The sequence below is a fragment of the Heptranchias perlo genome, unplaced genomic scaffold (assembly GCF_035084215.1).
Source record: "Heptranchias perlo isolate sHepPer1 unplaced genomic scaffold, sHepPer1.hap1 HAP1_SCAFFOLD_789, whole genome shotgun sequence".
NCBI classification, from domain to species: Eukaryota; Metazoa; Chordata; class Chondrichthyes; order Hexanchiformes; family Hexanchidae; genus Heptranchias; species Heptranchias perlo.
Window position 1 is genome coordinate 25,988 of NW_027139823.1, and position 27,989 is coordinate 53,976.

General features: G+C 52.2%; 1 protein-coding gene across 6 annotated transcripts in view; it reads left to right on the top strand.

The window, feature by feature from the left end:
* Positions 1–18,164: 18,164 nt before the first annotated feature.
* LOC137319264 (bromodomain-containing protein 3-like) overlaps positions 18,165–27,989 on the top strand; it is a 28,892-nt gene continuing 19,067 nt past the window's right edge. For 5 of the 6 annotated variants that reach the window (XM_067981552.1, XM_067981554.1, XM_067981555.1 and 2 more), the window contains exons 1-5: positions 18,165–18,262; positions 22,554–22,683; positions 23,563–23,762; positions 25,348–25,719; positions 27,523–27,651. In XM_067981552.1, coding sequence (XP_067837653.1) covers positions 18,215–18,262; positions 22,554–22,683; positions 23,563–23,762; positions 25,348–25,719; positions 27,523–27,651 — 879 coding nt within the window. In that variant the 5' untranslated portion in view covers positions 18,165–18,214. The remainder of the gene's footprint in view (positions 18,263–22,553; positions 22,684–23,562; positions 23,763–25,347; positions 25,720–27,522; positions 27,652–27,989) is intronic. The other variant, XM_067981556.1, reaches the window with a different exon arrangement.

Here is a 27,989-nt window from a genome sequence, read left to right on the forward strand (position 1 = left end):
GGGGGAGAGAGGCGGGGGGGAGAGAGGCGGGGGGAGAGAGGCGGGGGGGGGGGGGGGGGAGAGAGGCGGGGGGGGGGATGGAGAGGCGGAGGGGGGGGATGGAGAGGCGGAGGGGGGGGGGATGGAGAGGCGGAGGGGGGGGGGATGGAGAGGCGGAGGGGGGGGGGATGGAGAGGCGGAGGGGGGGGGATGGAGAGGCGGAGGGGGGGGGGATGGAGAGGCGGGGGTGGGGGGGAGGAGAGGCGGGGGGGTGAAGAGAGGCGGTGGGGGGGGGGGGGAGAGGCGGGAGAAAGGTGGGGAGGGGGCGGGGGATGCAGATTAGGGTTTTGACGGGGGGGGGGGGTGGGGAGGGATTATTCTCGTATTCCCGCTCTGTGTACTTCACCTCCTGTTGGCCGTGTCGATTGCTGCTCTGGTTATTTGGACATGTTGAATGTTGATTGAGTCAGAAATCTCGATTCACTTTCAGTTTCTTCCTTCACGACTTCCACTCCACTCGTGGAATTCCTGGGTCCCTATTTTTCCTTCCTGTGTGTAGCGCTTTACGCTGTCTGCATTAAATTCCATCTCCCCTTGTTCCTCCCACTTACATATTCTATCCAACTCATTCTGGCATTTCTGATCTCACTGCCCCTCCTAGTTTGTGATCATCTGCACATTTGATCAAACTGCATCGAATTTACAAATCCATGTCATTTATTTTAATTAGAAACTACAGTGATCCCAGCACCAGGCCCCGGGGCATCCGACTCAGTACACCAACAACAACTTGCATTTATATAGCGCCGTTAGCATCCTAAAAACATCCCAAGGAACTTCACAGGAGCCTTTAATAAATACTCATTTTTCTATCTTTTATCTTTTTCTTAGTGATTCCCAAGGTTTATCCCAGAACTCCACAGCTTTGAGCTTAACTCATTGCCTTTCATGTGGAACCTAATGCCTTCTTTTTGAATGATCAACGTCACAAGGAACAGGAGGAGGCCATTCAGCCCCTCGAGCCTTTTCTGCCATTCAAATAGATCATGGCTGATCTGTATCTTAAGTCCATTTACTCTCTTTGCTCCATATCCCTTGATAGCCTTACCCAATCGATCAATCTGTTTTGAAATTTTCAATTGACCCCCAGCCTCAACAGCTTTTTGGGGGAGAGAGTTCCAGATTCCCACTCCCCTTTGTGTGATGAAGTGCTTCCTGACATCACCCCTGAACGGCCTGGCTCTAATTTTAAGGTTCTGCCCCCTTGTTCTGGACTCCCCCCACCAGAGGAAATAGTTTCTCTCTATCGACCCTATCAAATCCTTTAATCATCTTAAACACCTCGATTAGATCACCCCTTAATCTTCTATACTCGAGGGAATACAAGCCCAGTCTGTGCAACCTGTCCTCGTAATTTAACCCTTTTACAACACATAGTAACTGGAGCAATTCATGTCGATCAGCTCCCAGGCTGCCTAGAGCAGGGTGACTGGGATGGGAATGACCACATCACCGTAATTTGAATATTATTCTGTTCTGTTTCTCTCCCCACCGTTTGCATCTTCACCAGCCAGAAAGGGGGGGATGCAAAATCCATGCAGAACCACAGCCAGTCACCAGATGTATAAAATGGTCTCGGGGACTCACTCTAGAAGTCATATAACCTGCTGACATGGACTATCTCAGCCAGGCAGTACATTGCCTGCTTTGGTCCTGACTCCTACTGACCAGGAAGCTGCCAGGTTTGATCACTGGTTTATTGAGTTACTTGTTGTTAGCCTGATGAAGGGGTTCATTTCTAGAGAAATAGAATTGAAAAGCAGGGAAGTTATGTTAAACTTGTATAGAACCTTGGTTCGACCACACTTGGAGCACTGTGAACAGTTCTGGTCTCCATATTATAAAAAGGATATAGAGGCACTGGAGAAGGTGCAAAAAAGATTCACAAGGATAACACCAGAACTGAGAGGTTATACCTACCAGGAAACATTGGACAGGCTGGGGCTCTTTTCTCTAGAGAATCCTGATGCCTGATCAGGAACAATCCCAGAATCCTTGTTTACAAGAGGAGTGGTACTGGATTCATCCAAAAATTCAGGAACGTTTAATCTTTTTTCTAGTTCTCTCCCCTCCTCTCCCTATAAAGTTGACATGGTGGAATGCACTGGTCCTAACCACCCCCAATACCTCACCAAAGTGGCCATGCTTGATGTCCAGAGAGCATGTCAGCAGGCCACTCAACCATGGAGGGCATCACATCGTGCATATACATTTTCCAGCAGGTGTCACTAGATGGCAGCCTGGAGCAGGACCCTGACCCAAACTAGAAATTAAACCTGGGTTAAGTTTGGGTTTGGACAGTGTTGGTCGGTCAGTCACTGCTTTAACCAGCTGAAACACAGCGTGAGCACTAATTCTGCTTTTTAAAAAGAATCAAAACTGAAAGCCGCAACAAAAATTTTTTTTTAAATAAAATAAAAAACCCAGAACTGAAATGTCCTAACAGCTTCATAGACTGCAGCTCCAGGAAAGGAACTGGCCCCAAACCTCCCTGATGAGAAACACGACTCCTGGAACAATGGGAGTGTCCGTCGCAGCCTGCTTTTCTGATTGCTCAGATAGAAGGTAATTGATCCAGAAAGTCCCCTGTCTACCAATCACTTTTTGGTGAATTGTTCCCCCTCCCCGGGAAATACCCCCCAAATAACTAACAATGATATTGATTTGCTTGCTCTTTGTAATTTCACAAGCTTTAGTGTTCTGGTCTGTCAGTCATTAAGAGCACTTTAAATCCCAGGAGGACGCTCAAACACTAACTTATACAAAGTCTATCCATCTATTTATCTATAACCTTTGCAGAGAATCCCTGAGGAGTTGTTGCAGGAAATGGAGAATTGCAAAGTAGGAAAACTGGAGAAAAGATGTAAAACAGGGCTCCCAATGCCCAGTGCTGTCCAACGAGTCACAAAACCACACAGGTCCCTATCCCATTCCTGGTCTGCACTGATTGTAATCAGGGCTCCAAAGGGTCTCAGCATTCCTGGGTTAGTGACTCCCACTCAAAACCGAGACCAAAACTTGCATTTATATAGCGTCTTTCACAACCTCATGACGTCTCAAAGCACTTTACAGCCAATGAAGTGATTTTGAAGTGCAGTCCCTATTGTAATGTAGGATAACGTGGCAGCCAATTTGTGCACAGCAAGGTCCCACAAACAGCAATATGGTAACGACCTGATAATCTGTTTTTGATGATGTTGGTTGAAGGAAAAATATTGGCCAGGACACTGGGGAGAACTCCCTTGCTCTTCTTCAAAATAGGGATCTTTTTCGTCCACCTGAGAGGGCAGACATCTCATCTGAAAGATGGTGCCCCTGACAGTGCAGCGCTCCCTCAGTACTGCACTGAAGTGTCAGCCAAAATTATGGGCTCAAGTCTCTGGAATGGGGCTCAAGCCCATGGCCTCCTGACTCAAAGACAAGGTTTATACAAGGAATAGTCACTCTGAAGGGAGCAGAGGCTGTGGAATGTTACCCCAGCAAGAGTTCCACCTTCAGGAGAGTAGGTGACAAAATTGGAGGGAAAAAGATTCAGAAACTTCAAACCTGACACAGTCATGACGAGCTTCAAAATTAAACAGAATATTCGAACAGGGCTATGGGTGGGGAGAAAGAGAGCAAGTCAGAAAGCCAGCACAGACACGATGGGCCGAAAGGCCACCTTCTGCGCTGTGAACTTGCACAATTCCACTGGCAGGAACTGGCTGCAAGAAACAGGGAGAGGAGCAGACCCGCCATCATGTAATGGAGCCGGGACTTGGCGCCAACACCACGATCCGAACGGACGGTTCGCATTCAGCCCGCACCGCACCCCACCCCACCGCGGAGCGGCTACCCCGGGAGCACCGAGTCCGGAGCACGGCCCCTCTCGGACCCCAAACCGACTCTTTTCCCCCATTTTCTTGCCGCTGCTTCGCTTTTTTTTTTCGCAGCTCCAAGCCTCCGGCGGGAGAGCCTGCGCCTGCGCGGCAGTGGCATGCTGGGAGTTGTAGTCCCCGCCCGGGGCGGCGCCGCTCTCCTGACCTCTGCCCCCGGGGCCGGAGAACTACACCTCCCATCGGGCCGCGCGCGGCCGGCGCAGGCGCAGTGTCTCGGCGGGCTCTGTATGTCGCCCCGGAGGATGCACTAACATTAGACCGGAGCCAGCGAGGCGGCCGCTCGGCACAACGCTCCGGAGCCGCGGGGGGAAGTACGGAATCTTACTCTAAACGTGTCTGCGCGCCCGGCGCCCGCTCTGGGCACAGCTCCAGGCGGGGGGTCCGTGCCCGGAGCCCGTGGGCCGCCGGCCGGCTCCAGCCGATACATTGTATCCCCGGGCCGCCGTGTAACAAAGCGGCCGATACATTGTATCCCCGGGCCGCCGTGTAACAAAGCGGCCGATACATTGTATCAGCTGCAGCTCCTCCGCTTCCAGGAGCCGGCCCCCGGCCCCCGGCCCCCACACCGCCCCCGGGTAAAGCTGGCAATATAACCCGGGCAATGAGGCCCGGGGGCCGGCGGCGGCAGCAGCGAGCGAGCGCCGGGGCCGATCCGCGGGAGGTGGCCGTCCCGCCCGCCATCTTTCGCAGCCGCACCGAGGGTGGGTGGGAGGCCCCGGTTACCGGGCTGCTCCACAACCGCTTGCTCCCAGTGGGCGGAGAGGAATAATCGCAGCTGGCCGCTGCGGGCGGGAGGGAGGGAGCCGGGCGACCGCGGCCCGGCAATGAATGAAGGAGGGAGGGAGGGAGCAGGCTGGGGATTGAGCCTCCGGCATCGGCTGCAAACAAACAAACATCTCGGTGTTTTCGGGGTAGCGGAGGCCTGTTCAGGTTAACAGTAAAACAGGAGGGAAAGTTTCCTCTTGTGTCCCATCTCCTGTCCTCATTTCAGACCAGCAGCTTCGAATCGATGAACGAACCCGACTGGTGAATAAAAACAAATCCCAAGTTCCAGGAATTTTGAATCCGTGACCAAACTTTTCAAAGAACAATAATTCTCACCGGTTTTCCCCCCTTCCCTTCTCCCTGCCTGGGACTATTGGAGGCTGGGCATCCCTCCTCAATCAGTGGTCAGTCTTCATGTGTAACCCGAGGCCAAGGTATTCGGCTGTGGGGGGAATCACTGTGAATCCCTGGGTCCACACATGCACGGTCGGGCAGGAGTCACTGCACGGTGATCAGGAGCTCTGGCTGATTCCACCGCCCCCCCCCCCCCTCCCTCCCTCCCTTTTTTTCTTAACGCCGAGGAGTGGAGACTTAACTGTTGTCCTAGCTGAGATCAGCGACCACCAGACTGGGGCTCGAATCAGGAGCCTGCCAGTTCTGTACAGCTGAGTGACTCACTGAAGGATTGGAGAATCTATCATTGTGTGTGATGTAAAATAATATGCAGCTTACTCACCCCTTCAGACTGATGCTGCCTTTAACTGCTGCTAGGCTCTTATTTTGGTTGCTGATTCCTGCACCCACACCATGATGTTTAGTTTAACGAAAAGTTTGAGGAATAGGCACAGCTTTGTTCAAACTATTGCAGATTCTGACACCATCACTGCACCAGAACTTTCCCCAGAATCACCCTGCTGTTTTTAAGGAATTTGTTTCTGTCTAAAGTAGGAAATCAATCAGAATGTCGCCTCTTAAGCAGGAGCTCTGTTTGGGGGGGGGGGGGTCTTTGACCATCTACCTGCTCAATAGGGACAACTGGATGAAGGGAGCATTTGCCCTCCCTAGTGAGGGAGGTGAGATCTCTTCTTTGTGATTGCTACTGGATTTCCAAATATCTATGAATGGGAATGGTTTTAATTGTAACAATTTAATGCATAGCAACAGGAGAAAGTCATTCAGCCCCTCAAACCTGTTCCACCATTCAATAACTGATCTGTATCTTAACTCCATTTACCTGCCTCGGTTCTGTAACCCTTAATCCCCTCATCCATCAAAAATCTATCAATATCAGTCTTGAAATTTTCAATTGACCCCAGCCTCAACAGCTTTTTGGGGGAGAGAGTTCCAGATTTCCACTCCCCTTTGTGTGAAGAAGTGCTTCCTGACATCACCCCTGAACGGCCTGGCTCTAATTTTAAGGTTCTGCCCCCTTGTTCTGGACTCCCCCCACCAGAGGAAATAGTTTCTCTCTATCGACCCTATCAAATCCTCATTTGTCTTCACTTTAACTAGATGAGAAAAAAATGGGAAAGTCTTTTTATTTTTAAATACACTTTATAAACCAAATGGGTTTTAATTAAAAATCCATGGTTGTGTTTTAGACAACTAACTGCAGGTAACAATTTAGATGATAAGCAGATATTGTGTTCCCTTGTTTCTTGGCTCTGGGTTCTGGAGGATGAGGAGCTGTGGGATTTGACTTGGATCCCAGGAGTGGGTTGCTGACACCTCGTTTGCAGATTTAGTTCTCGTGGGTTGACTCAGAGCCAGGACTAGAATCAGGGCCACTGGTTTACAATCAGTGAATGAGTCAAATTCCACGCTTATAATGTGAAATTGTATGAATTTATAAAAAAAACTGATGTTTTGCGATCACATTCTATGATTCAGTTCAATTTTCTATGCACAGGACTGCTGAAAACTATAATATCGATTGTACCCTGTGCATTCATATCACACCTTGAAAAGTAATAGAAATTTAAATGGGACCGATGATGCAGTATGTCAGGCACCGTGTTTCACAGTGTGGGTTCTGCGGTGCATCTTGATGGTGAATTGTGCGGTGTTTTGCGGGGTATTTGGCGGTGTGGGGTATTTGGCGGGGCATTTGGCGGTGTGCGGTGTTTTGCGGGGTATTTTGCGGTGTGCGGTGTTTTGCGGGGTATTTTGCGGTGTGCGGTGTTTTGCGGGGTATTTTGGCGGTGTGCGGTGTTTTGCGGGGTATTTGGCGGTGTGGGGTATTTGGCGGGGTATTTGGCGGTGTGCGGTGTTTTGCGGGGTATTTTGCGGTGTGCGGTGTTTTGCGGGGTATTTTGCGGTGTGCGGTGTTTTGCGGGGTATTTGGCGGTGTGCGGTGTTTTGCGGGGTATTTGGCGGTGTGCGGTGTTTTGCGGGGTATTTGGCGGTGTGTGGTGTTTTGCGGGGTATTTGGCGGTGTGTGGTGTTTTGCGGGGTATTTGGCGGTGTGTGGTGTTTTGCGGGGTATTTGGCGGTGTGTGGTGTTTTGCGGGGTATTTGGCGGTGTGCGGTGTTTTGCGGGGTATTTTGGCGGTGTGCGGTGTTTTGCGGGGTATTTGGCGGTGTGTGGTGTTTTGCGGGGTATTTTGGCGGTGTGCGGGGTATTTGGCGGTGTGCGGGGTGTTTGGCGGTGTGCGGGGTGTTTGGCGGTGTGCGGGGTGTTTGGCGGTGTGCGGGGTGTTTGGCGGTGTGCGGGGTGTTTGGCGGTGTGCGGGGTGTTTGGCGGTGTGCGGGGTGTTTGGCGGTGTGCGGGGTGTTTGGCGGTGTGCGGGGTGTTTGGCGGTGTGCGGGGTGTTTGGCGGTGTGCGGGGTGTTTGGCGGTGTGCGGGGTGTTTGGCGGTGTGCGGGGTGTTTGGCGGTGTGCGGGGTGTTTGGCGGTGTGCGGGGTGTTTGGCGGTGTGCGGGGTGTTTGGCGGTGTGCGGGGTGTTTGGCGGTGTGCGGGGTGTTTGGCGGTGTGCGGGGTGTTTGGCGGTGTGCGGGGTGTTTGGCGGTGTGCGGGGTGTTTGGCGGTGTGCGGGGTGTTTGGCGGTGTGCGGGGTGTTTGGCGGTGTGCGGGGTGTTTGGCGGTGTGCGGGGTGTTTGGCGGTGTGCGGGGTGTTTGGCGGTGTGCGGGGTGTTTGGCGGTGCGCGGGGTGTTTGGCGGTGCGCGGGGTGTTTGGCGGTGCGCGGGGTGTTTGGCGGTGCGCGGGGTGTTTGGCGGTGCGCGGGGTGTTTGGCGGTGCGCGGGGTGTTTGGCGGTGCGCGGGGTGTTTGGCGGTGCGCGGGGTGTTTGGCGGTGCGCGGGGTGTTTGGCGGTGCGCGGGGTGTTTGGCGGTGCGCGGGGTGTTTGGCGGTGCGCGGGGTGTTTGGCGGTGCGCGGGGTGTTTGGCGGTGCGCGGTGTTTTGCGGGGTATTTTGGCGGTGCGCGGTGTTTTGCGGGGTATTTTGGCGGTGCGCGGTGTTTTGCGGGGTATTTTGGCGGTGCGCGGTGTTTTGCGGGGTATTTTGGCGGTGCGCGGTGTTTTGCGGGGTATTTTGGCGGTGCGCGGTGTTTTGCGGGGTATTTGGCGGTGTTTTGCGGGGTATTTTGGCGGTGTGCGGTGTTTTGCGGGGTATTTTGGCGGTGTGCGGTGTTTTGCGGGGTATTTTGGCGGTGTGCGGTGTTTTGCGGGGTATTTGGCGGTGTGCGGTGTTTTGCGGGGTATTTGGCGGTGTTTTGCGGGGTATTTTGGCGGTGTGCGGTGTTTTGCGGGGTATTTGGCGGTGTGCGGTGTTTTGCGGGGTATTTAGCGGTGTTTTGCGGGGTATTTTGGCGGTGTTTTGCGGGGTATTTTGGCGGTGTTTTGCGGGGTATTTGGCGGTGTGCGGTGTTTTGCGGGGTATTTTGGTGGTATGTGGGCAGCACAGAGTCTATGAAATGCCTGAAAGTTGGGGGCACCTATGAAATACATCATCATCATCCCCTGAAATCAGTTAAGCCCCATCAAATTGTGAGTTCCTCCTCACCTCAGACTGTGCAACCTGTACCCGGAAACCAGCGCTAATGCACCAAAAATCACTCCAAACCCGATGGCCAAACCTGGTGCCTGTTTCTAAAGCCGAATGTATCGTTTATGGAACAAGGATTCTAATTGGGGTTTGCAGTTAAGGATTTGGATAAGTTGCATAACAGGGTTAAAAATGTCAAATGAAATGTCGAACTGTGAGATGAGAAGTAATGGCACATTGGATAAAAATGTGTTTGACACAATTATATAATGAATGGAATAGAATCAGCAGTGGGAGATTTAGGACAGGGAGTCACGAGGATGAATGTCACAGTTGAAGTCTAGATCTGTGAGGTAGTTAAAAAAGCTATCCCACCATTGGCGGCCGTGCCTTCAGCTGCCTGGGCCCTAAGCTCTGGAATTCCCTCCATAAACCTCTCCGCCTCTCTCTCCTCCTTTAAAACCCTCCTTAAAACCTACTTCTTTGACCAAGTTTTGGTCGCCTGTCCTAATGTCTCCTCCTTTGGCTCGGTGTCAATTTTTGTCTGATAACACTCTTGTGACTTGCTTTGGGACGTTTTACTACGTTAAAAGGCACAATATAAATGCAAGTTGTTGCAATAGGTTGCTGTGATATTTCGCCAAACAGTGGGATATAAGTGCAGAGGTTGTCCCATACTTTATAATGCACTAAACTGAGTTGAGCTGGTGTGCTGTGTTCCACCCTGGTCACTGTGTTACAGAAAGGACATTGGTGAGGGCACCAAAAATGATCCATAGGAACAGGAGGAGGCCATTCAGCCCCTCAAGCCTATAACATAGGAACAGGAGGATGTTTAAGAAAGGAGGGAGAGAGAAAACAGGAAACTATAGGCCAGTTAGCCTGACATCAGTCGTCAGGAAAATGCTGGAATTATTATTAAGGAAGTAGTAACAGGGCACTTGGAAAATCATAATATGATTAGGCAGAGTCAACACAGTTTTATGAAAGGAAAATCATGTTTGACCAATCTTAGTTTTCTGAGGGTGTAACCAGCAGGGTAGATAAAGGGGAACCAGTGGATGGAGTATATTTGGATTTTCAAAAGACATTCGATAAGGTGCCACATAAAAGGTTGTTACACAAGATTAGGGCTCATGGGGTTGGGGGTAATATATTAGCATGGATAGAGGATTGGTTAACGGACAGAAAACAGAGAGTAGGGATAAACGGGTCATTCTCAGGTTGGCAGGCTGTAACTAGTGGGGTGCCGCAAGGATCAGTGCTTGGGCCTCAGCTATTTACAATCTATATTAATGAATTAGATGAAGGAACCGAGTGTAATGTATCCAAATTTGCTAACAATACAAAGCTAGGTGGGAAAGTAAGCTGTGAGGAGGACACAAAGAGGCTGCAAAGGGATATAGACAGGTTAAGTGAGTGGGCAAGAAGGTGGCAGATGGAGTATAATGTGGGGAAATGTGAGGTTATTCACTTTGGTTGGAAAAATAGAAAAACAGAATATTTTTTAAATGGTGAGAAACTACTAAATGCTGGTGTTGAGGGATTTGGGTGACCTCGTACAAGAAACACAAAATGTTAACATGCAAGTACAGCAAGCAATTAGGAAGGCAAATGGCATGGTGGCCTTTATTGAAGGGGATTGGAGTACAAGAGTAAGGAAGTCTTACTACAATTGTACAGGGCTTTGGTGAGACCTCACCTGGAGTACTGCGTACAGTTTTGTTCTCCTTACCTAAGGAAGGATATACTTGCCTTCGAGGCGGTGCAACGAAGGTTCACTAGATTAATTCCTGGGATGAGAGGGTTGTCCTATGAGGAGAGATTGGGTAGAATGGGCTTATACTCTCTGGAGTTTAGAAGAATGAGAGGTGATCTCATTGAAACAAATAAGATTCTGAGAGGCTGTTTCCCTTGGCTGGAGAGTCTTGAACTAGGGGGCATAGTCTCAGGATAAGGGATTGGCCATATAAGACTGAGATGAGGAGGAATTTCTTCACTTGGGTTGTGACTCTTTGAAATTCTCTATCCCGGAGGGCTGTGGATGCTCAGTTGTTGAATATATTCAAGGCTGAGATTGATAGATTTTTGGACTCTAGGGGAATCAAGGGAAATGGGGATCGGGCGGGAAAGTGGAGTTGAGATCGAAGACCAGCCATGATCTGATTGAATGGTGGAGCAGGCTCGAGGGGCCGAATGGCCAACTCCTGCTCCAATTTCTTATGTCCTTATGTAAGAGGAGGCCGTTCAGCCCCTCAAGCCTGTAACATAGGAACAGGAGGAGGCCATTTAGCCCCTCAAGCCTGTAATGTAAGAGAGAGGGCACAGGTGTGATGGGCCAAATGGGGAAAGGGCAGGAGAATTGGACGTTGGGGAGAGCTCTTTCAGAGAAAGGGCACAGGTGCGATGGGCTGAATGGCCTCCTCCTGTGCTGTAACATTCTTCAATTCTTTAATACTTCATAGTCAGACAGAGGACATGTCTTTAAATTAGTGAAAAGTTAATTAGGAGGAACTCCTTTATCTGGAGTGGCAGAGGCAGGAACATCAGGGACTTTCAAAACACAGCTGGGTACCTCGGTGAGAGATTGGAGTGCTAATGGGAGGAGGTGGGTGAGGTGGGTGGATGGGATTTAATTGTCCCAAACTTCATGTCCCATGTCCAGTTTCCCCTGCGGAGTAGCATGTGTGTAGCTGCAATATGCAGAGACAGACGCAAGTCTAGACACTGAGCGTCAGTGGGATACTGAACTGTGGGAGGCTTCGCTGCTGACACTGTCCTTACCCGACTCCCACACACGGTCGATCAGCATTCAGGAGCAGCAGCCCTGGCTGTTCCCCTGCCCCACTCCTAGCCAGGGCACTGAGGCCGATTACGGCATTCCCATTGGCCAGCCCAGGGGCATCGGCCCGTACTCTGGCACTCCGGGTTACGGTGATGATTGCTGTTGCTAGGCGATGAGGTGACCCCTCTGACCAAAAGGGGAGGCAGGGGGGGAAGAGAACTGAGCAGGAAGCTATGGAATATTGCTGGGTGGGGGGATCGGAATCCTGACATAGTGAGAGTGAATGTTTGGACCAGTCTTCAGGCAGGAGGTGGGAGTGAAATGCAGAGTATCCGAGCGCACAGGTGCAGAGAGGCCTGGATGGTGGTGTCAGTGAAGGGGAAAAATTATCTTCAGATAGAAAAACAACTTTGGAGCAGCAGAGAGAGTATTGTCGCAGGGTGGAGTCTGACCTCAACACTTCCCATTCCCTAATTCACAGTTGCTGAGGCCAATTACAGCCAGCCCGCCCCCTCTTCTCCCCCTCTCCTCCTCTTCTCCCCCTCTCCTCCCCCTCTCCCCCTCTTCTCCCCTTCTCCCCCTCTCCCTCTCCCCCCTCCCCTCCCCTCCCCCCTCCCCTCTCCCCCTCCCCCCCTCCCCCTCCCCTCCTCCCCTCTCCCCCTCCCCTCGCCCTCCCCTCCCCCCTCTTCTCCCCCTCCCTCTTCTCCCCCCTCTCCCTCTTCTCCTCCTCTCCCTCTTCTCCCCAAATACAGTGCCCCATTACCCTCCCCTTCCCCTCCCCCTCCCCCCATTACCCATCCTGGCTGAGATTGGTGAACAACACAGATTGGGGATTTGATCTGGGATGTTTGCCCCGGGTCCTTGCAGTGCTGCTTCTCTAGATGAGTTTACGAGGGTTCCTTCCCCTTTCAGCGACTACTTTGGGTTATTTTTGGTTCTGTGTGTTGCGTGTCTCTGTGTGTTGCGTGTCTCTGTGTGTTGCGTGTCTCTGTGTGTTGCGTGTCTCTGTGTGTTGCGTGTCTCTGTGTGTTGCGTGTCTCTGTGTGTTGCGTGTCTCTGTGTGTTGCGTGTCTCTGTGTGTTGCGTGTCTCTGTGTGTTGCGTGTCTCTGTGTGTTGCGTGTCTCTGTGTGTTGCGTGTCTCTGTGTGTTGCGTGTCTCTGTGTGTTGCGTGTCTCTGTGTGTTGCGTGTCTCTGTGTGTTGCGTGTCTCTGTGTGTTGCGTGTCTCTGTGTGTTGCGTGTCTCTGTGTGTTGCGTGTCTCTGTGTTGCGTGTCTCTGTGTTGCGTGTCTCTGTGTTGCGTGTCTCTGTGTGTTGCGTGTCTCTGTGTGTTGCGTGTCTCTGTGTGTTGCGTGTCTCTGTTGCGTGTCTCTGTTTGTTGCGTGTCTCTGTTTGTTGCGTGTCTCTGTGTTGCGTGTCTCTGTGTTGCGTGTCTCTGTGTTGCGTGTCTCTGTGTTGCGTGTCTCTGTGTGTTGCGTGTCTCTGTGTTGCGTGTCTCTGTGTGTTGCGTGTCTCTGTGTGTTGCGTGTCTCTGTGTTGCGTGTCTCTGTGTGTTGCGTGTCTCTGTGTGTTGCGTGTCTCTGTGTTGCGTGTCTGTGTGTTGCGTGTCTGTGTGTTGCGTGTCTCTGTGTTGCGTGTCTCTGTTGCGTGTCTCTGTTGCGTGTCTCTGTTGCGTGTCTCTGTGTTGCGTGTCTCTGTGTTGCGTGTCTCTGTGTTGCGTGTCTCTGTGTTGCGTGTCTCTGTGTTGCGTGTCTCTGTGTTGCGTGTCTCTGTGTTGCGTGTCTCTGTGTTGCGTGTCTCTGTTGCGTGTCTCTGTTGCGTGTCTCTGTTGCGTGTCTCTGTTGCGTGTCTCTGTGTTGCGTGTCTCTGTGTGTTGCGTGTCTCTGTGTGTTGCGTGTCTCTGTGTGTTGCGTGTCTCTGTGTGTTGCGTGTCTCTGTGTTGCGTGTCTCTGTGTTGCGTGTCTCTGTTGCGTGTCTCTGTGTTGCGTGTCTCTGTGTTGCGTGTCTCTGTGTTGCGTGTCTCTGTGTTGCGTGTCTCTGTGTTGCGTGTCTCTGTGTTGCGTGTCTCTGTGTTGCGTGTCTCTGTGTTGCGTGTCTCTGTGTTGCGTGTCTCTGTGTTGCGTGTCTCTGTGTTGCGTGTCTCTGTGTTGCGTGTCTCTGTGTTGCGTGTCTCTGTGTTGCGTGTGTCTGTGTTGCGTGTGTCTGTGTTGCGTGTGTCTGTGTTGCGTGTGTCTGTGTTGCGTGTGTCTGTGTTGCGTGTGTCTGTGTTGCGTGTGTCTGTGTTGCGTGTGTCTGTGTTGCGTGTGTCTGTGTTGCGTGTGTCTGTGTTGCGTGTGTCTGTGTTGCGTGTGTCTGTGTTGCGTGTGTCTGTGTTGCGTGTGTCTGTGTTGCGTGTGTCTGTGTTGCGTGTGTCTGTGTTGCGTGTGTCTGTGTTGCGTGTGTCTGTGTTGCGTGTGTCTGTGTTGCGTGTGTCTGTGTTGCGTGTGTCTGTGTTGCGTGTGTCTGTGTTGCGTGTGTCTGTGTTGCGTGTGTCTGTGTTGCGTGTCTCTGTGTTGCGTGTCTCTGTGTTGCGTGTCTCTGTGTTGCGTGTCTCTGTGTTGCGTGTCTCTGTGTTGCGTGTCTCTGTGTTGCGTGTCTCTGTGTTGCGTGTCTCTGTGTTGCGTGTCTCTGTGTTGCGTGTCTCTGTTGCGTGTCTGTGTGTTGCGTGTCTGTGTGTTGCGTGTCTGTGTGTTGCGCGTCTGTGTGTTGCGCGTCTGTGTGTTGCGCGTCTGTGTGTTGCGCCTCTGTGTGTTGCGCCTCTGTGTGTTGCGCCTCTGTGTGTTGCGCCTCTGTGTTGCGCCTCTGTGTTGCGCCTCTGTGTTGCGCCTCTGTGTGTTGCGCCTCTGTGTGTTGCGCCTCTGTGTGTTGCGCGTCTGTGTGTTGCGCGTCTGTGTGTTGCGCCTCTGTGTGTTGCGCCTCTGTGTGTTGCGCCTCTGTGTGTTGCGCCTCTGTGTGTTGCGCCTCTGTGTGTTGCGCCTCTCTGTTGCGCGTCTGTGTGTTGCGCGTCTGTGTGTTGCGCGTCTGTGTGTTGCGCGTCTGTGTGTTGCGCGTCTGTGTGTTGCGCGTCTGTGTGTTGCGCGTCTGTGTGTTGCGCGTCTGTGTGTTGCGCGTCTGTGTGTTGCGCGTCTCTGTGTTGCGCGTCTGTTGCGCGTCTGTGTGTTGCGCGTCTGTGTGTTGCGCGTCTGTGTTGCGCGTCTGTGTTGCGCGTCTGTGTTGCGCGTCTGCGTTGCGTGTCTCTGCGTGTTGCGTGTCTCTGCGTGTTGCGTGTCTCTGTCAATTAATCCCTTGAGTACGTAGGGCAATGTGGGGTGATTCGAGCGGCCAATCTCCGCCCCTAACGGGCTGGCCCCCTGGGGCTAGATCCTATTAACATGCAAATCTCGGCTTGTTTGGTGATTTAAAGGTCTATACATAATTTTTATGAAAGTTGTTGTGAGTTAACTGAGATCTGTTGGGAGTCTCTCGTTGCCCTTGCTGCCTCAGTCCCAGCTTGGTTTGTAAATTAACACGAGGTGCTGCTTCTAAGCATTCTGGTGCCAGCACAGTCCCGAGTTTGCTTTTGGTGGTGGGTAGTATGTTATATGGTGATGTACCCAGGGCCTGCTGTTCTCAGGAGCTCACCTGGAGCCAGGTATCACTGCAGTTCCCATCCATGGCCAAATGCCATAGTTTCCCCCCTCCCCACACTTCACCTGGCAGAATAATTTACCCAGTTGCAGCGAGACTCGTTGGTGCTTCTCTGCTTCCAACACCCTCCTTTAACTGGGTGGATGTCATGTCAATCCCCATGGAGCCCTCTAACGTGACGTGTGTTGCATGACCCCTTCTCGTGTTGCATGTTTTGAGTCACGCCTCTTGACATTCTAACGTGGCCCTTTGTTCCCACAGGTTGCTCGGCGAGGGCTGGAGATGGGATTTGTGTCCCATTCGGGGAGTGAAGAGCAAAGAGGAGAGTTCAGAGGTTGCCACTGATGTGTGAGGTGTCACGGAGCCCGCAGATGTCAGCAGTAGTTCCAGCTCCCCAGCCACTGGCCTCTGTTGGGACAGTTCTTGCTTCACCCCCAGAGGTTATGAACCCCAACAAGCCTGGCCGTGCGACTAACCAGCTCCAGTACATGCTGAAAGGAGTGGTGAAAACCCTGTGGAAACACCAGTTTGCCTGGCCTTTCCATCACCCAGTCGATGCTCATAAACTTAACTTGCCGGTAAGTCACGCTCTTTGCTCCAGAGTTGGCAATGTGAGCGATGTTCGTGTAAAGCAGACAGTTTATTTATTTAGATTATGGGCCAATGGCTCAGTGAGTAGATACTCCGCCCGGTATGGTACTGAGCGATACGGAGGATTCCCGGTCCCACCACCCCCCCCCCCCCGGTCTGAGTTTGCTGATCTCAGCTACAGGGGCGGTAACGGTAGTGACAATTGGACTCAGTACCCCTGAGTTATGGGGGAGGGGGGGGGTTGGAAATCAACCAGGGTTCCTGCTCCTGGTCACTGCCCAGTGACCCCTGCTGCACAGTGCATGTGTGAGGACACTGGATGTAAGAATGTCAGTGCATAGGGATGGTGGGTGGGTGTTGATTAAAATCCAGCTCGCAGGTGTAAAAAGTGATTGAAAAGAATAATAGGATCCATTGCAAGAGATAAAGAATATAAAAGGAAGGAAGTGAGACTGCAGTTAGACAGATGCTCGGCAGACCTCACTGGGAATTCTGCGTTCAGTTCTGGTGTCCCACCGTGGGCCTTGGAGAAAGTCCAGTCAGGATTCACCAGCAGGATGTATGGGATGAGGGGACTGCGTAAACCTGGTGTATATTCCTGGGGATGAGGGGGCTAAGGTGTGATCTGAATGAGGTGTTTAAAATAATGAAAGGGATTGACGGGGTAGATGGGGAACGACCTTTCCTCCAGTCGGGGAGTCCGGAAGAAGGGGACAGAATCTCAGAATTCCAGCTGAGTCGGTTAGAAGCAAATGCAGAAAAAAATCATCTTCACACAAGGGCTGTGAGAATGTGTGAGGTGAGTGTGTCAGTGGGTGGGTGGAGGTGTGAGGTGAGTGTGTCAGTGGGTGGATGGTGGTGTGAGGTGAGTGTGTCAGTGGGTGGATGGTGGTGTGAGGTGAGTGTGTCAGTGGGTGGATGGAGGTGTGAGGTGAGTGTGTCAGTGGGTGGATGGTGGTGTGAGGTGAGTGTGTCAGTGGGTGGATGGAGGTGTGAGGTGAGTGTGTCAGTGGGTGGATGGTGGTGTGAGGTGAGTGTGTCAGTGGGTGGGTGGAGGTGTGAGGTGAGTGTGTGAGTGGGTGGATGGAGGTGTGAGGTGAGTGTGTGAGTGGGTGGATGGAGGTGTGAGGTGAGTGTGTCAGTGGGTGGATGGAGGTGTGAGGTGAGTGTGTCAGTGGGTGGATGGTGGTGTGAGGTGAGTGTGTCAGTGGGTGGATGGAGGTGTGAGGTGAGTGTGTGAGTGGGTGGATGGAGGTGTTAGGTGAGTGTGTCAGTGGGTGGATGGAGGTGTGAGGTGAGTGTGTCAGTGGGTGGGTGGAGGTGTGAGGTGAGTGTGTCAGTGGGTGGATGGAGGTGTGAGGTGAGTGTGTCAGTGGGTGGATGGTGGTGTGAGGTGAGTGTGTCAGTGGGTGGGTGGAGGTGTGAGGTGAGTGTGTCAGTGGGTGGATGGAGGTGTGAGGTGAGTGTGTCAGTGGGTGGATGGAGGTGTGAGGTGAGTGTGTCAGTGGGTGGATGGTGGTGTGAGGTGAGTGTGTCAGTGGGTGGATGGAGGTGTGAGGTGAGTGTGTCAGTGGGTGGATGGTGGTGTGAGGTGAGTGTGTCAGTGGGTGGATGGAGGTGTGAGGTGAGTGTGTCAGTGGGTGGATGGTGGTGTGAGGTGAGTGTGTCAGTGGGTGGGTGGAGGTGTGAGGTGAGTGTGTGAGTGGGTGGATGGAGGTGTGAGGTGAGTGTGTCAGTGGGTGGATGGAGGTGTGAGGTGAGTGTGTCAGTGGGTGGATGGTGGTGTGAGGTGAGTGTGTCAGTGGGTGGGTGGAGGTGTGAGGTGAGTGTGTCAGTGGGTGGATGGAGGTGTGAGGTGAGTGTGTCAGTGGGTGGGTGGAGGTGTGAGGTGAGTGTGTCAGTGGGTGGATGGTGGTGTGAGGTGAGTGTGTCAGTGGGTGGATGGTGGTGTGAGGTGAGTGTGTCAGTGGGTGGATGGAGGTGTGAGGTGAGTGTGTCAGTGGGTGGATGGTGGTGTGAGGTGAGTGTGTGAGTGGGTGGATGGAGGTGTGAGGTGAGTGTGTCAGTGGGTGGATGGAGGTGTGAGGTGAGTGTGTCAGTGGGTGGATGGTGGTGTGAGGTGAGTGTGTCAGTGGGTGGATGGTGGTGTGAGGTGAGTGTGTCAGTGGGTGGATGGAGGTGTGAGGTGAGTGTGTCAGTGGGTGGATGGAGGTGTGAGGTGAGTGTGTCAGTGGGTGGATGGAGGTGTGAGGTGAGTGTGTCAGTGAGTGGATGGAGGTGTGAGGTGAGTGTGTCAGTGAGTGGATGGAGGTGTGAGGTGAGTGTGTCAGTGAGTGGATGGAGGTGTGAGGTGAGTGTATTAATGTGCAGGAAATGTACCTGGAGTTTTCTTGCAGGATATTAAGTGGTTTTTTGAAACATCTTACTTCCAGGATTATCATAAAATGGACATGGGAACGATAAAGAAAAGATTAGAGAACAATTATTACTGGAGTGCGAGTGAGTGTATGCAGGACTTCAACACCATGTTCACCAACTGCTACATCTACAACAAGGTAATGCATATACAATATAAATACTTTATATATGGTCACGCCCCCCGTCGGTCACGCCCCCCGTCGGTCACGCCCCCCGTCGGTCACGCCCCCCGTCGGTCACGCCCCCCGTCGGTCACGCCCCCCGTCGGTCACGCCCCCCGTCGGTCACGCCCCCCGTCGGTCACGCCCCCCGTCGGCCACGTTGTCTATTGCCAAAAAGTTTCAAGAAACAAAGGTGGTTGGATGGGATGTTGAGGTGAACTGTTGCGCAGCACGTACCTGAGCCATAATATCTGCAGCATCTGAACTGACCTGTGTATGAACTCCCACATTGTTTAATTAACAAGTAAACTTTGTGGCCTTAAAGGGGCACTCCCCTACACAGTTGCAGAATAATGCCTTTTATACGGCACAATGTTCCTGTTCTCATAAAACCGCACGTCCTTCAAACCTGTGAACAGTTAGGAAATAAATAGGAAAGCCGGTCATTTCCTGCTATTTTTCCTAACCTATAAACCCTGGCCTCTCCCTAGGAGCAGGAGCTGCCAATCTATGGAAACCTCACTGAACAATTAGCCGAGAGATGTTACAATTCGGATCACTTCCCCTTAAGGAGTAGCCAAGTCGTGACCTTAAAGGGGCAGGCTAGGTTAAATGCTGTTACCGTGGCAACTGTCCCAGGCCCCCCTCCCCCCCCGGCGGATCTCTCTCAACAGAGTAATGTAAATGGTAAATAATCCAAACCAGTCAACATAAACCAGGATGCTGGGACTAGGCATCGAGAGAGAGGGTCTCTCATCAGAGCATCTGGCCTGGAAACACTAAACTGTCGTCTCTTTCAGGTGCTGAGGGGGGAAAGCGTGTTTCCAGAACCTTCCTTTCTTATTTCATGCTAGTTTGTGTGGTGGATTTCTCTCTCTCATGTCCTGGAAAATCATAGAATCGTTACAGAACAGAAGGAGGCCATTCGGCCCATCGCGCCCATGCCAGCTCTTTGTAAGAGCAATCCAGTTAGTCCCACTCCCCCGCTCTTTCCCCGTAGCCCTGCAAATTTTTTCCCTTCAAGTATTTATCCAATTCCTTTCAGGCAGTGCATTCCAGATCCTAACCACTCGCTGCGTAAAAAAGTTTTTCCTCATGTCACCTTTGTTTTTTTTGCCAATCACCTTAAATCTGTGTCCTCTGGTTCTCGACTCTTCCACCAATGGGAACAGTTTCTCTTCATTTACTTTATCTAAACCCTTCATGATTTTGAACACCTCCATCAAATCTCCTCTCAACATTCCCTGCTCTAAGGAGAACAATCCCAGTTTCTCCAGTCTATCCACGTAACTGAAGTCCCTCATCCCTGGAACCATTCCAGTAAATCTCCTCTGCACCCTCTCTAAAGCCTTCACATCCTTCCTAAAGTGCGGTGCCCAGAACTGGACACAATACTCCAGCTGTGGCCGAACCAGTGTTTAATAAAGATTCAACATAATTTCCTTACTTTTGTACTCTATGCCTCTATTTATAAAGCCCAGGATTCCGTATGCTTTTTTAACCACTTTCTCAACCTGTCCTGTATCCCCCTTTAGAATTGTGCCCTTCAGTTTATATTGCCCCTCCTCGTTCTTCCTGTCAAAATGTATCACTTCACACTTCTCTGCATTAAATTTCATCTGCCACATGTCCGCCCATTCCACCAGCCTGTCTATATCCTCTTGAAGTCTATCACTATCCTCCTCACTGTTCACTACACTTCCAAGTTTTGTGTCATCTGCAAATTTTGAAATTGTGCCCTGTACACCCAAGTCCAAGTCATTAATATATATCAAGAAAAGCAGTGGTCCCAGCACCGACCCCTGGGGAACACCACTGTACACCTCCCTCCAGTCCGAAAAACAACCGTTCACCACTACTCTCTGTTTCCTGGCCCTTGGCCAATTCTGTATCCATGTTGCTACTGCCCCCTTTATTCCATGGGCTTCAATCTTGATGATAAGCCTACCGTGCGGCACTTTATCAAATGCCTTTTGAAAGTCCATATACACAACATCCACCGCATTGCCCTCATCGACCCTCTCTGTTACCTCATCAAAAAAACTCCATCAAGTTAGTTAAATACGATTTGCCTTTAACAAATCCGTGCTGGCTTTCCCTAATCAATCCACACTCGTCCAAGTGACTATTAATTCTGTCCCGGATTATCGTTTCTAAAAGTTTCCCCACTGAGGTTAAACTGACTGGCCTATAGTTGTTGGGTTTATCCTTACACCCTTTTTTGAACAAGGGTGTAACATTTGCAATTCTCCAGTCCTCTGGCACCACCCCCGTATCTAAGGATGTTTGGAAGATTATGGCCAGTACCTCCGCAATTTCCACCCTTACTTCCCTCAGCAACCTAGGATGCATCCCATCCAGACCGGGTGACTTATCTACTTTAAGTACAGCTAGCCTTTCTAGTACTTCCTCTTTATCAATTTTTAGCCCATCCAGTATCACAACTATATCTTCCTTTACTGAGACTCTAGCAGCATCTTCTTCCTTGGTAAAGACAGATGCAAAGTACTCATTTAGTACCTCAGCCATCCCTCTGCCTCCATGAGTAGATCTCCTTTATGGTCCCTAATCGGCCCCACCCCTCCTCTTACTACCCGTTCACTGTTTACAGCCTGTAGAAGACTTTTGGATTCCCTTTTATGTTGGTCGCCAGTCTATTCTCATTCTCTCTCTTTGCCCCTCTTACTTCCTTTTTCACTTCCCCTCTGAACTCTCTATATTCTGCCTGGTTCTCACTTGTGTTATCAACCTGACATCTGTCATATGCCCCTCTTTTCTGCTTCATCTTACTCTCCATCTCTTTCATCATCCAGGGAGCTCTGGCTTTAGTTGCCCTCCTTTCCCCCTCGTGGGAATGTGCCTAGACTGTACCCGAACCATCTCCTCTTTAAAGGCCGCCCATTGTTCAATTACAGTTTTGCCTGCCAATCTTTGATTCCAATTTACCCGGGCCAGATCTGTTCTCAACCCAATGAAATTGGCTCTCCTCCAATTAAGTATTTTTACTCTAGATTGCCCCTTGTCCTCTTCCATAGCTAATCTAAACCTTAAGATACAATGACCACTGGTCCCTAAATGTTCCCCCACTGACACTTGACCCACTTCATTCCCCAGAACCAGATCCAGCAATGCCTCCTTCCTCGTTGGGCCGGAAATGTACCGATCAAGGAAATTCTCCTGAACTCACTTCAGAAATTCTTCCCTCTGTCTGCCCTTTACACTATTTCTATCCCAGTCTATATTAGGATAATTGAAGTCCCCCATTATCACTACTCTATGGTTCTTGCATCTCTTTCTAATTTCCCTGCAAATTTGCTCCTCTATCTCCTTCCCACTACTTGGTGGCCTATAGAATACACCCAGTAGTGTAATGGCACCTCTATTGTTTCTTAACTCTAACCAAATAGATTCTGTCCTTGACCCCTCCAGGACATCCTCTCTCTCCAATACTGCAATATTCTCCTTAATCAATACTGACCTTCCCCCCCCCCCCCCCCCCCCCGCCTCCTTTCTTCTCTATCTTTCCTGAACACCTTGTATCCAGGATTATTTAGTTCCCAATCCTGCCCTTTTTTGAGCCAGGTCTCCGTTATCGCCACAGCATCATATTCCCATGTGGCTATTTGTGCCTGCAGCTCACCGACCTTGTTTACCGCGCTTTGTGCGTTTACACACATGCACCGCAAACCAGTCTTAGACTTTCCTGTATTCTCTCTTAGTCTGAGAAACTGGGATTGTTCTCCTTCCAGCAGGGAAGGTTAAAGGGAGATTTAATAGAGCTGTTTAAAATCATGAGGGGTTTTGATAGAGTAAATAAAGAGAAACTGTTTCCAGTGGCAGGAGGGTCGGTAACCAGAGGACACAGATTTAAAATAATTGGCAAAAGAACCAGAGGGGAGATGAGGAAAATGTTTTTTTTTTACGCAGCGAGTTGTTCTGATCTGGAATGCACTGCCTGAAAGGGCGGTGGAAGCAGATTCAATAATAACTTTCAAAAAGGAATTGAATAAATACTTGAAGGGAAAAAATTTGCAGGGCTCTGGGGAAAGAGCAGGGGAATGGGACTAATTGGATAGCTCTTTCAAAGAGGTACAGGCACGATGGGCCGAATGGCCTCTTTCTGTGCTGTGTGACCCCCCTCTCCTCCCCCGGGGTCAGCGTGTGAGTGATATGATGTGATTGTGTGGCGGCTGTCCTATGGGTTAATTCATTGCCGCCCCCACTCCTCCATTGTGTCCCCTTTTCGAGCTCCGCTCCTCTTTCGCAGCCCGGCGATGACATCGTGTTGATGGCACAGACCTTGGAGAAGATCTTCCTGCAGAAAGTCGCGCAGATGCCCCAGGAAGAGGTGGAACTGATGCCCTCAGTGCCAAAGGGCAAAGGTCGAAAGCAACCAGGTAAGAAGAGGTTTCTGCTGTGCACGATAGAGATTTGGTATTAATGTCGTAACCTGGGGTTTAAATTAAAGTAGTATTTCCCTGGATAGTGGTTCCTGGGGTTCGGACAGTGGCCCCGTGTCCCTGGTCTCTGCTGAGGCAACGGACCTCAGGCAGCTGCAGGGCCATGGCTTCAGGATGGGGCAATCCGGTCTGCCGTGCCGGGATCGGCTGTGATCCGGTCTGCCGTGCCGGGATCGGCTGTGATCCGGTCTGCCGTGCCGGGATCGGCTGTGATCCGGTCTGCCGTGCCGGGATCGGCTGTGATCCGGTCTGCCGTGCCGGGATCGGCTGTGATCCGGTCTGCCGTGCCGGGATCGGCTGTGATCCGGTCTGCCGTGCCGGGATCGGCTGTGATCCGGTCTGCCGTGCCGGGATCGGCTGTGATCCGGTCTGCCGTGCCGGGATCGGCTGTGATCCGGTCTGCCGTGCCGGGATCGGCTGTGATCCGGTCTGCCGTGCCGGGATCGGCTGTGATCCGGTCTGCCGTGCCGGGATCGGCTGTGATCCGGTCTGCCGTGCCGGGATCGGCTGTGATCCGGTCTGCCGTGCCGGGATCGGCTGTGATCCGGCTCACCGTGCCAGTGGGCCTGCCTCTGACTGAATCACAGCAAAGTGCGTGACAGAGCTCTGCCTGCCAGCAGTTGGCCAAAGGCGGAGTGAGGCACCGAGCTCAGGACGGTGAAAGTGATGCCGGGGACCCGATTGCTCCACCAGGGACATTGACCCCGTACTGACCCTGGCACGAGTTTACCTGACGTCAGTTTAAGTGTTGACTAGTTTTGATTGGGAGGTGTCCTGTTTCTTACCCCTCGGTGTGCTGCCGCTGTTTCTCTGCAGGAATGCAGCAGGTGGCCGCAGTGTCTTCAGCCAGTGAACCAACGCCATTCCCAGTAGCTCCTCCCGGGACCTCTCCGACTCCAATCATCATCTCGACTCCGGTGCCAACCATCATGCCCACCCAGGTCACAGCCGCTCCGGCTCAGTCCTCCAGCCCGATGATGCCAGTGATCCCTCCGCCAGCACAGCCGGTCACCAAGGTAACGGCCCCACCCCGCCTCGAACTGCGACTATCGGCCGGCCTGTCATCGTACTGCGATCTGCTTACACCAGGGCTCTGCACAGGCAGCGAGAGATTTGGATTTAAAGCAGGATTTGTTTCTGTGATATTACTGGTGTCGCTCTGTATGTGGATGCAGCATCAGGCCAAACGGACCAGGAAGCTCTCGGCTCCAATCCCCAGTCTGTGGGCTGGTCTCAGACATTTCTATCTCCCCGAGTGTTGGTCATGGCTCAGTGGGCAGCACTCTCACCTCTGGGTCAAGGTTGTGGGTTTGAGTCCCACTCCAGAAACTTGAGCCCATTATCCAGGCTGACACTCCCAGGTCAGTACTGAGGGAGCGCCGCACTGTCGGAGGGTCAGTACTGAGGGAGCGCTGCACTGTCGGAGGGTCAGTACTGAGGGAGCGCTGCACTGTCGGAGGGTCAGTACTGAGGGAGTGCCGCACTGTCGGAGGGTCAGTACTGAGGGAGCGCCGCACTGTCGGAGGGTCAGTACTGAGGGAGCTCTGCACTGTCGGAGGGCCAGTACTGAGGGAGTGCTGCACTGTCGGAGGGTCAATACTGAGGGAGCTCTGCACTGTTGGAGGGCCAGCACTGAGGGAGCGCTGCACTGTCGGAGGGGCAGATGGGACATTAAACTGAGGCCCCGTCTGCCCCCTCAGGTGGATGTGAAAGATCCCACGGCCACTATTTGAAGAAGAGCAGGGGCATTCTCCCCGGTGTCCTGGACAATATTTATCCCTCAACCAACATCATTAAAAAAAAGATGATCTGTGGATTGTCACATTGCTGTTTGTGGGATCTTGCTGTGCAGAAATTGGCTGCCGTGTTTCCCACGTTACACCAGTGAGCACACTGCTAAAGTACTGCATTGGAGGGATGTCCTGAGGTGCTGAGAGGCGCTGCATAAATTCAAGACCTTTCCTCTTGTCCTGAAGATGCTGCTTTCCTGGGTCACGGTCCCACAGGCAGCCTATGGCTCTGAGCCCAAGTGGCCAATCTTCCTGTGTTTGATGGGACAGTGTAGAGGGAGCTTTACTCTGTATCTAACCCTGTACCTGCCCTGGGAGTGTTTGATGGGACAGTGTAGAGGGAGCTTTACTCTGTATCTAACCCTGTACCTGCCCTGGGAGTGTTTGATGGGACAGTGTAGAGGGAGCTTTACTCTGTATCTAACCCTGTACCTGCCCTGGGAGTGTTTGATGGGACAGTGTAGAGGAAGCTTTACTCTGTATCTAACCCTGTACCTGCCCTGGGAGTGTTTGATGGGACAGTGTAGAGGGAGCTTTACTCTGTATCTAACCCTGTACCTGCCCTGGGAGTGTTTGAAGCTTCCATCAGGGACACATATTCCATTTGTCAACTTGGCAGATGCAAAAGAAAAGTTTTCCAGAAACACTCACTGATCAGATCCAGTGTGGAGTGAATGTGAATTGTTTTAGTAGCTGAGGTGGATCCTGTGCGAATGGAGGTTGATTTCTGCGGTGGTTTTGTGGATGTGAGCTGGCAGCTTCTCAACCGGTCGCGTTATTTGTATCAAAGTGTTTTGTTTCTTTGTTCCAGAAAAAAGGCGTTAAGCGGAAAGCAGACACGACGACGCCAAGCACCTGTGCCATTGCCGCCAGCATCGCCGATTCCCCTCCCCCGCCCTCTGCGGACTCCAAACCCGCCAAACTGGTGTCCCGGCGGGAGAGCGGGCGGCCCATCAAAGCCCCACGGAAAGACCTGGAGGACGCGGAGACGCCGCATCACCTGGGGAAGAAAGGCAGGCTGACAGAGCACCTGAAGCACTGCGACAGCATCCTGAGGGAGATGGTGTCCAAGAAACACGCAGCCTATGCCTGGCCCTTCTACAAACCCGTGGACGCAGAGGCCCTGGAACTTCATGATTATCACGAGATCATTAAGCACCCAATGGACCTCAGCAGCGTAAAAGTACGCGTCGTCCCCCACACCCCTGGGTCAAGTCCCCCCCTCTTTCCCCCCCCCCCCCCCCCCCCCCCCCCCCAGGCGTCATGGGCGGAGGGGCCAGGCGGGTGAGGGGCTGGGCGGAGGGGCCAGGCGGGTGAGGGGCTGGGCGGAGGGGCCAGGCGGGTGAGGGGCTGGGCGGAGAGGCCAGGCGGGTGAGGGGCTGGGCGGAGGGGCCAGGCGGGTGAGGGGCTGGGCGGAGAGGCCAGGAGGGTGAGGGGCTGGGCGGAGAGGCCAGGAGGGTGAGGGGCTGGGCGGAGAGGCCAGGAGGGTCAGGGGCTGGGCGGAGAGGCCAGGAGGGTGAGGGGCTGGGCGGAGGGGCCAGGAGGGTGAGGGGCTGGGCGGAGAGGCCAGGAGGGTGAGGGGCTGGGCGGAGAGGCCAGGAGGGTGAGGGGCTGGGCGGAGGGGCCAGGAGGTTGAAGGGCTGGGCGGAGGGGGTCGGGCTGGGCGGAGGGGGTCAGGCGGAGGCGGGTGAGGGTTAGGGGCTGGGGGGAGGGGTGAGGGTTAGGGGCTGGGTGAGGTCAATGTCACTTGCGAGCTGCCTCACTGAGTCCATGACCTGATGCAACTGGAATCTGGAAATCACTTTCATTCAGCAACACAAAGAAAGACTGACTCCCATTTAAATGGCGCCTTTCATGACCTCAGGACGTCCCAAAGCGTTTTCCAGCCAGTTTTACTTCCCGGCCAATTTTCTTTTCCACTGTCTTCCACCAGCCCAGTGTGAAATGGACTGTCGATTCCTCTTCAACCTTTTGTGCACTTTCACCTCTCTGTAAGGTTTGAGGTGCATCTGTCACACTTCCGCTGTCACGCATTGTGACGTGTGCGAATATCTGAGTCACACATTGTAAAAAGTTTCGATAGTGAAAGAAAGCCATTTCAAATCTACAGAAAAACCTCCCAACAACACAACATGCTTAAGGACTCGGGATGACCCACAGAGCAATTAGTCTCTTACTGACCACGGTGTTACAGCAATTAGTCCTTGTTGCCTTCAAGGGACAGGCTGGTTCACACATGGCCCGGCAGATGAATATCACATGGTATGGTCACATGATGTAAAGCACAAAACAGTGTATCATGTGACTTACAGTGTGTTATAGATCTATAAAAGTGCTGCATCTAATGATGTAACAGATGCCCCTCAGGAAGGATATATTGGCCTTGGAGGGGGTGCAGCACAGATTCACCAAAATGATACCGGGGCTAAAAGGGTTAAATTACGAGGACAGGTTGCACAGACTGGGCTTGTATTCCCTCGAGTGTAGAAGATTAAGGGGTGATCAAGATGATTAAAGGATTTGATAGGGTCGATAGAGAGAAACTATTTCCTCTGGTGAGGGGAGTCCAGAACAAGGGGGCAGAACCTTAAAATTAGAGCCAGGCCGTTCAGGGGTGATGTCAGGAAGCACTTCATCACACAAAGGGGAGTGGGAATCTGGAACTCTCTCCCCCAAAAAGCCGTTGAGGCTGGGGGTCAATTGGAGCTTTGAAAACTGAGACCGATAGATTTTGTTGGGTGAGGGGCTCAGACAGCAGAATCCCAGTGAACATTAGTGTGTCAAAATCTCCAAATTGTTTGAATCTCATTTCTTGTCTGAGTTGATGGGAAGCTGTTATATCCCATCGTTGCTGATATTTCAGTCAGGTGTTGTATTTGTTCCCAGGGTTCTGGGATAGGAGGTTCTGCCGCAGTTTGGTGTCTGGGTCTTGGTTCTGGAACAATCTGTTGGTGATGCCGAGTTTTTATTCTGCCCTCTTTTGCAGAAAAAGATGGACAGTCGGGATTACCAAGATGCACAGGGATTCGCTGCCGATATCCGATTAATGTTTTCCAACTGCTACAAGTACAACCCTCCAGATCATGAGGTGGTGGCAATGGCCAGGAAACTGCAGGTAATGTCGCGGCCCCCGACCCCGGCCACACCCCGTCACTCATGTTACACACGGTCTCTTTCATTACTATCGGCACTCCAGTTACACATTGCTACCCCTCCCACTGAGATCAACCGACTCAGCACAGGCAGGGGCTGGAAACTGGCTCGTGCCTGCAGAGTGAGCCTCAGAACCGGCTCTGGGCAGGGCATTTACCCAGCGAGCGCCAGGGCCACTGATTATCCTTGTGGACGTGGAACTGAGACAAAGTGAAACACCGTCAGGGAACTGATCTCCTGTCAATTGTATCGATCGTTGCTCATAGTGAATGGATTTTACGTGTATTGAGCCTGTTAGTG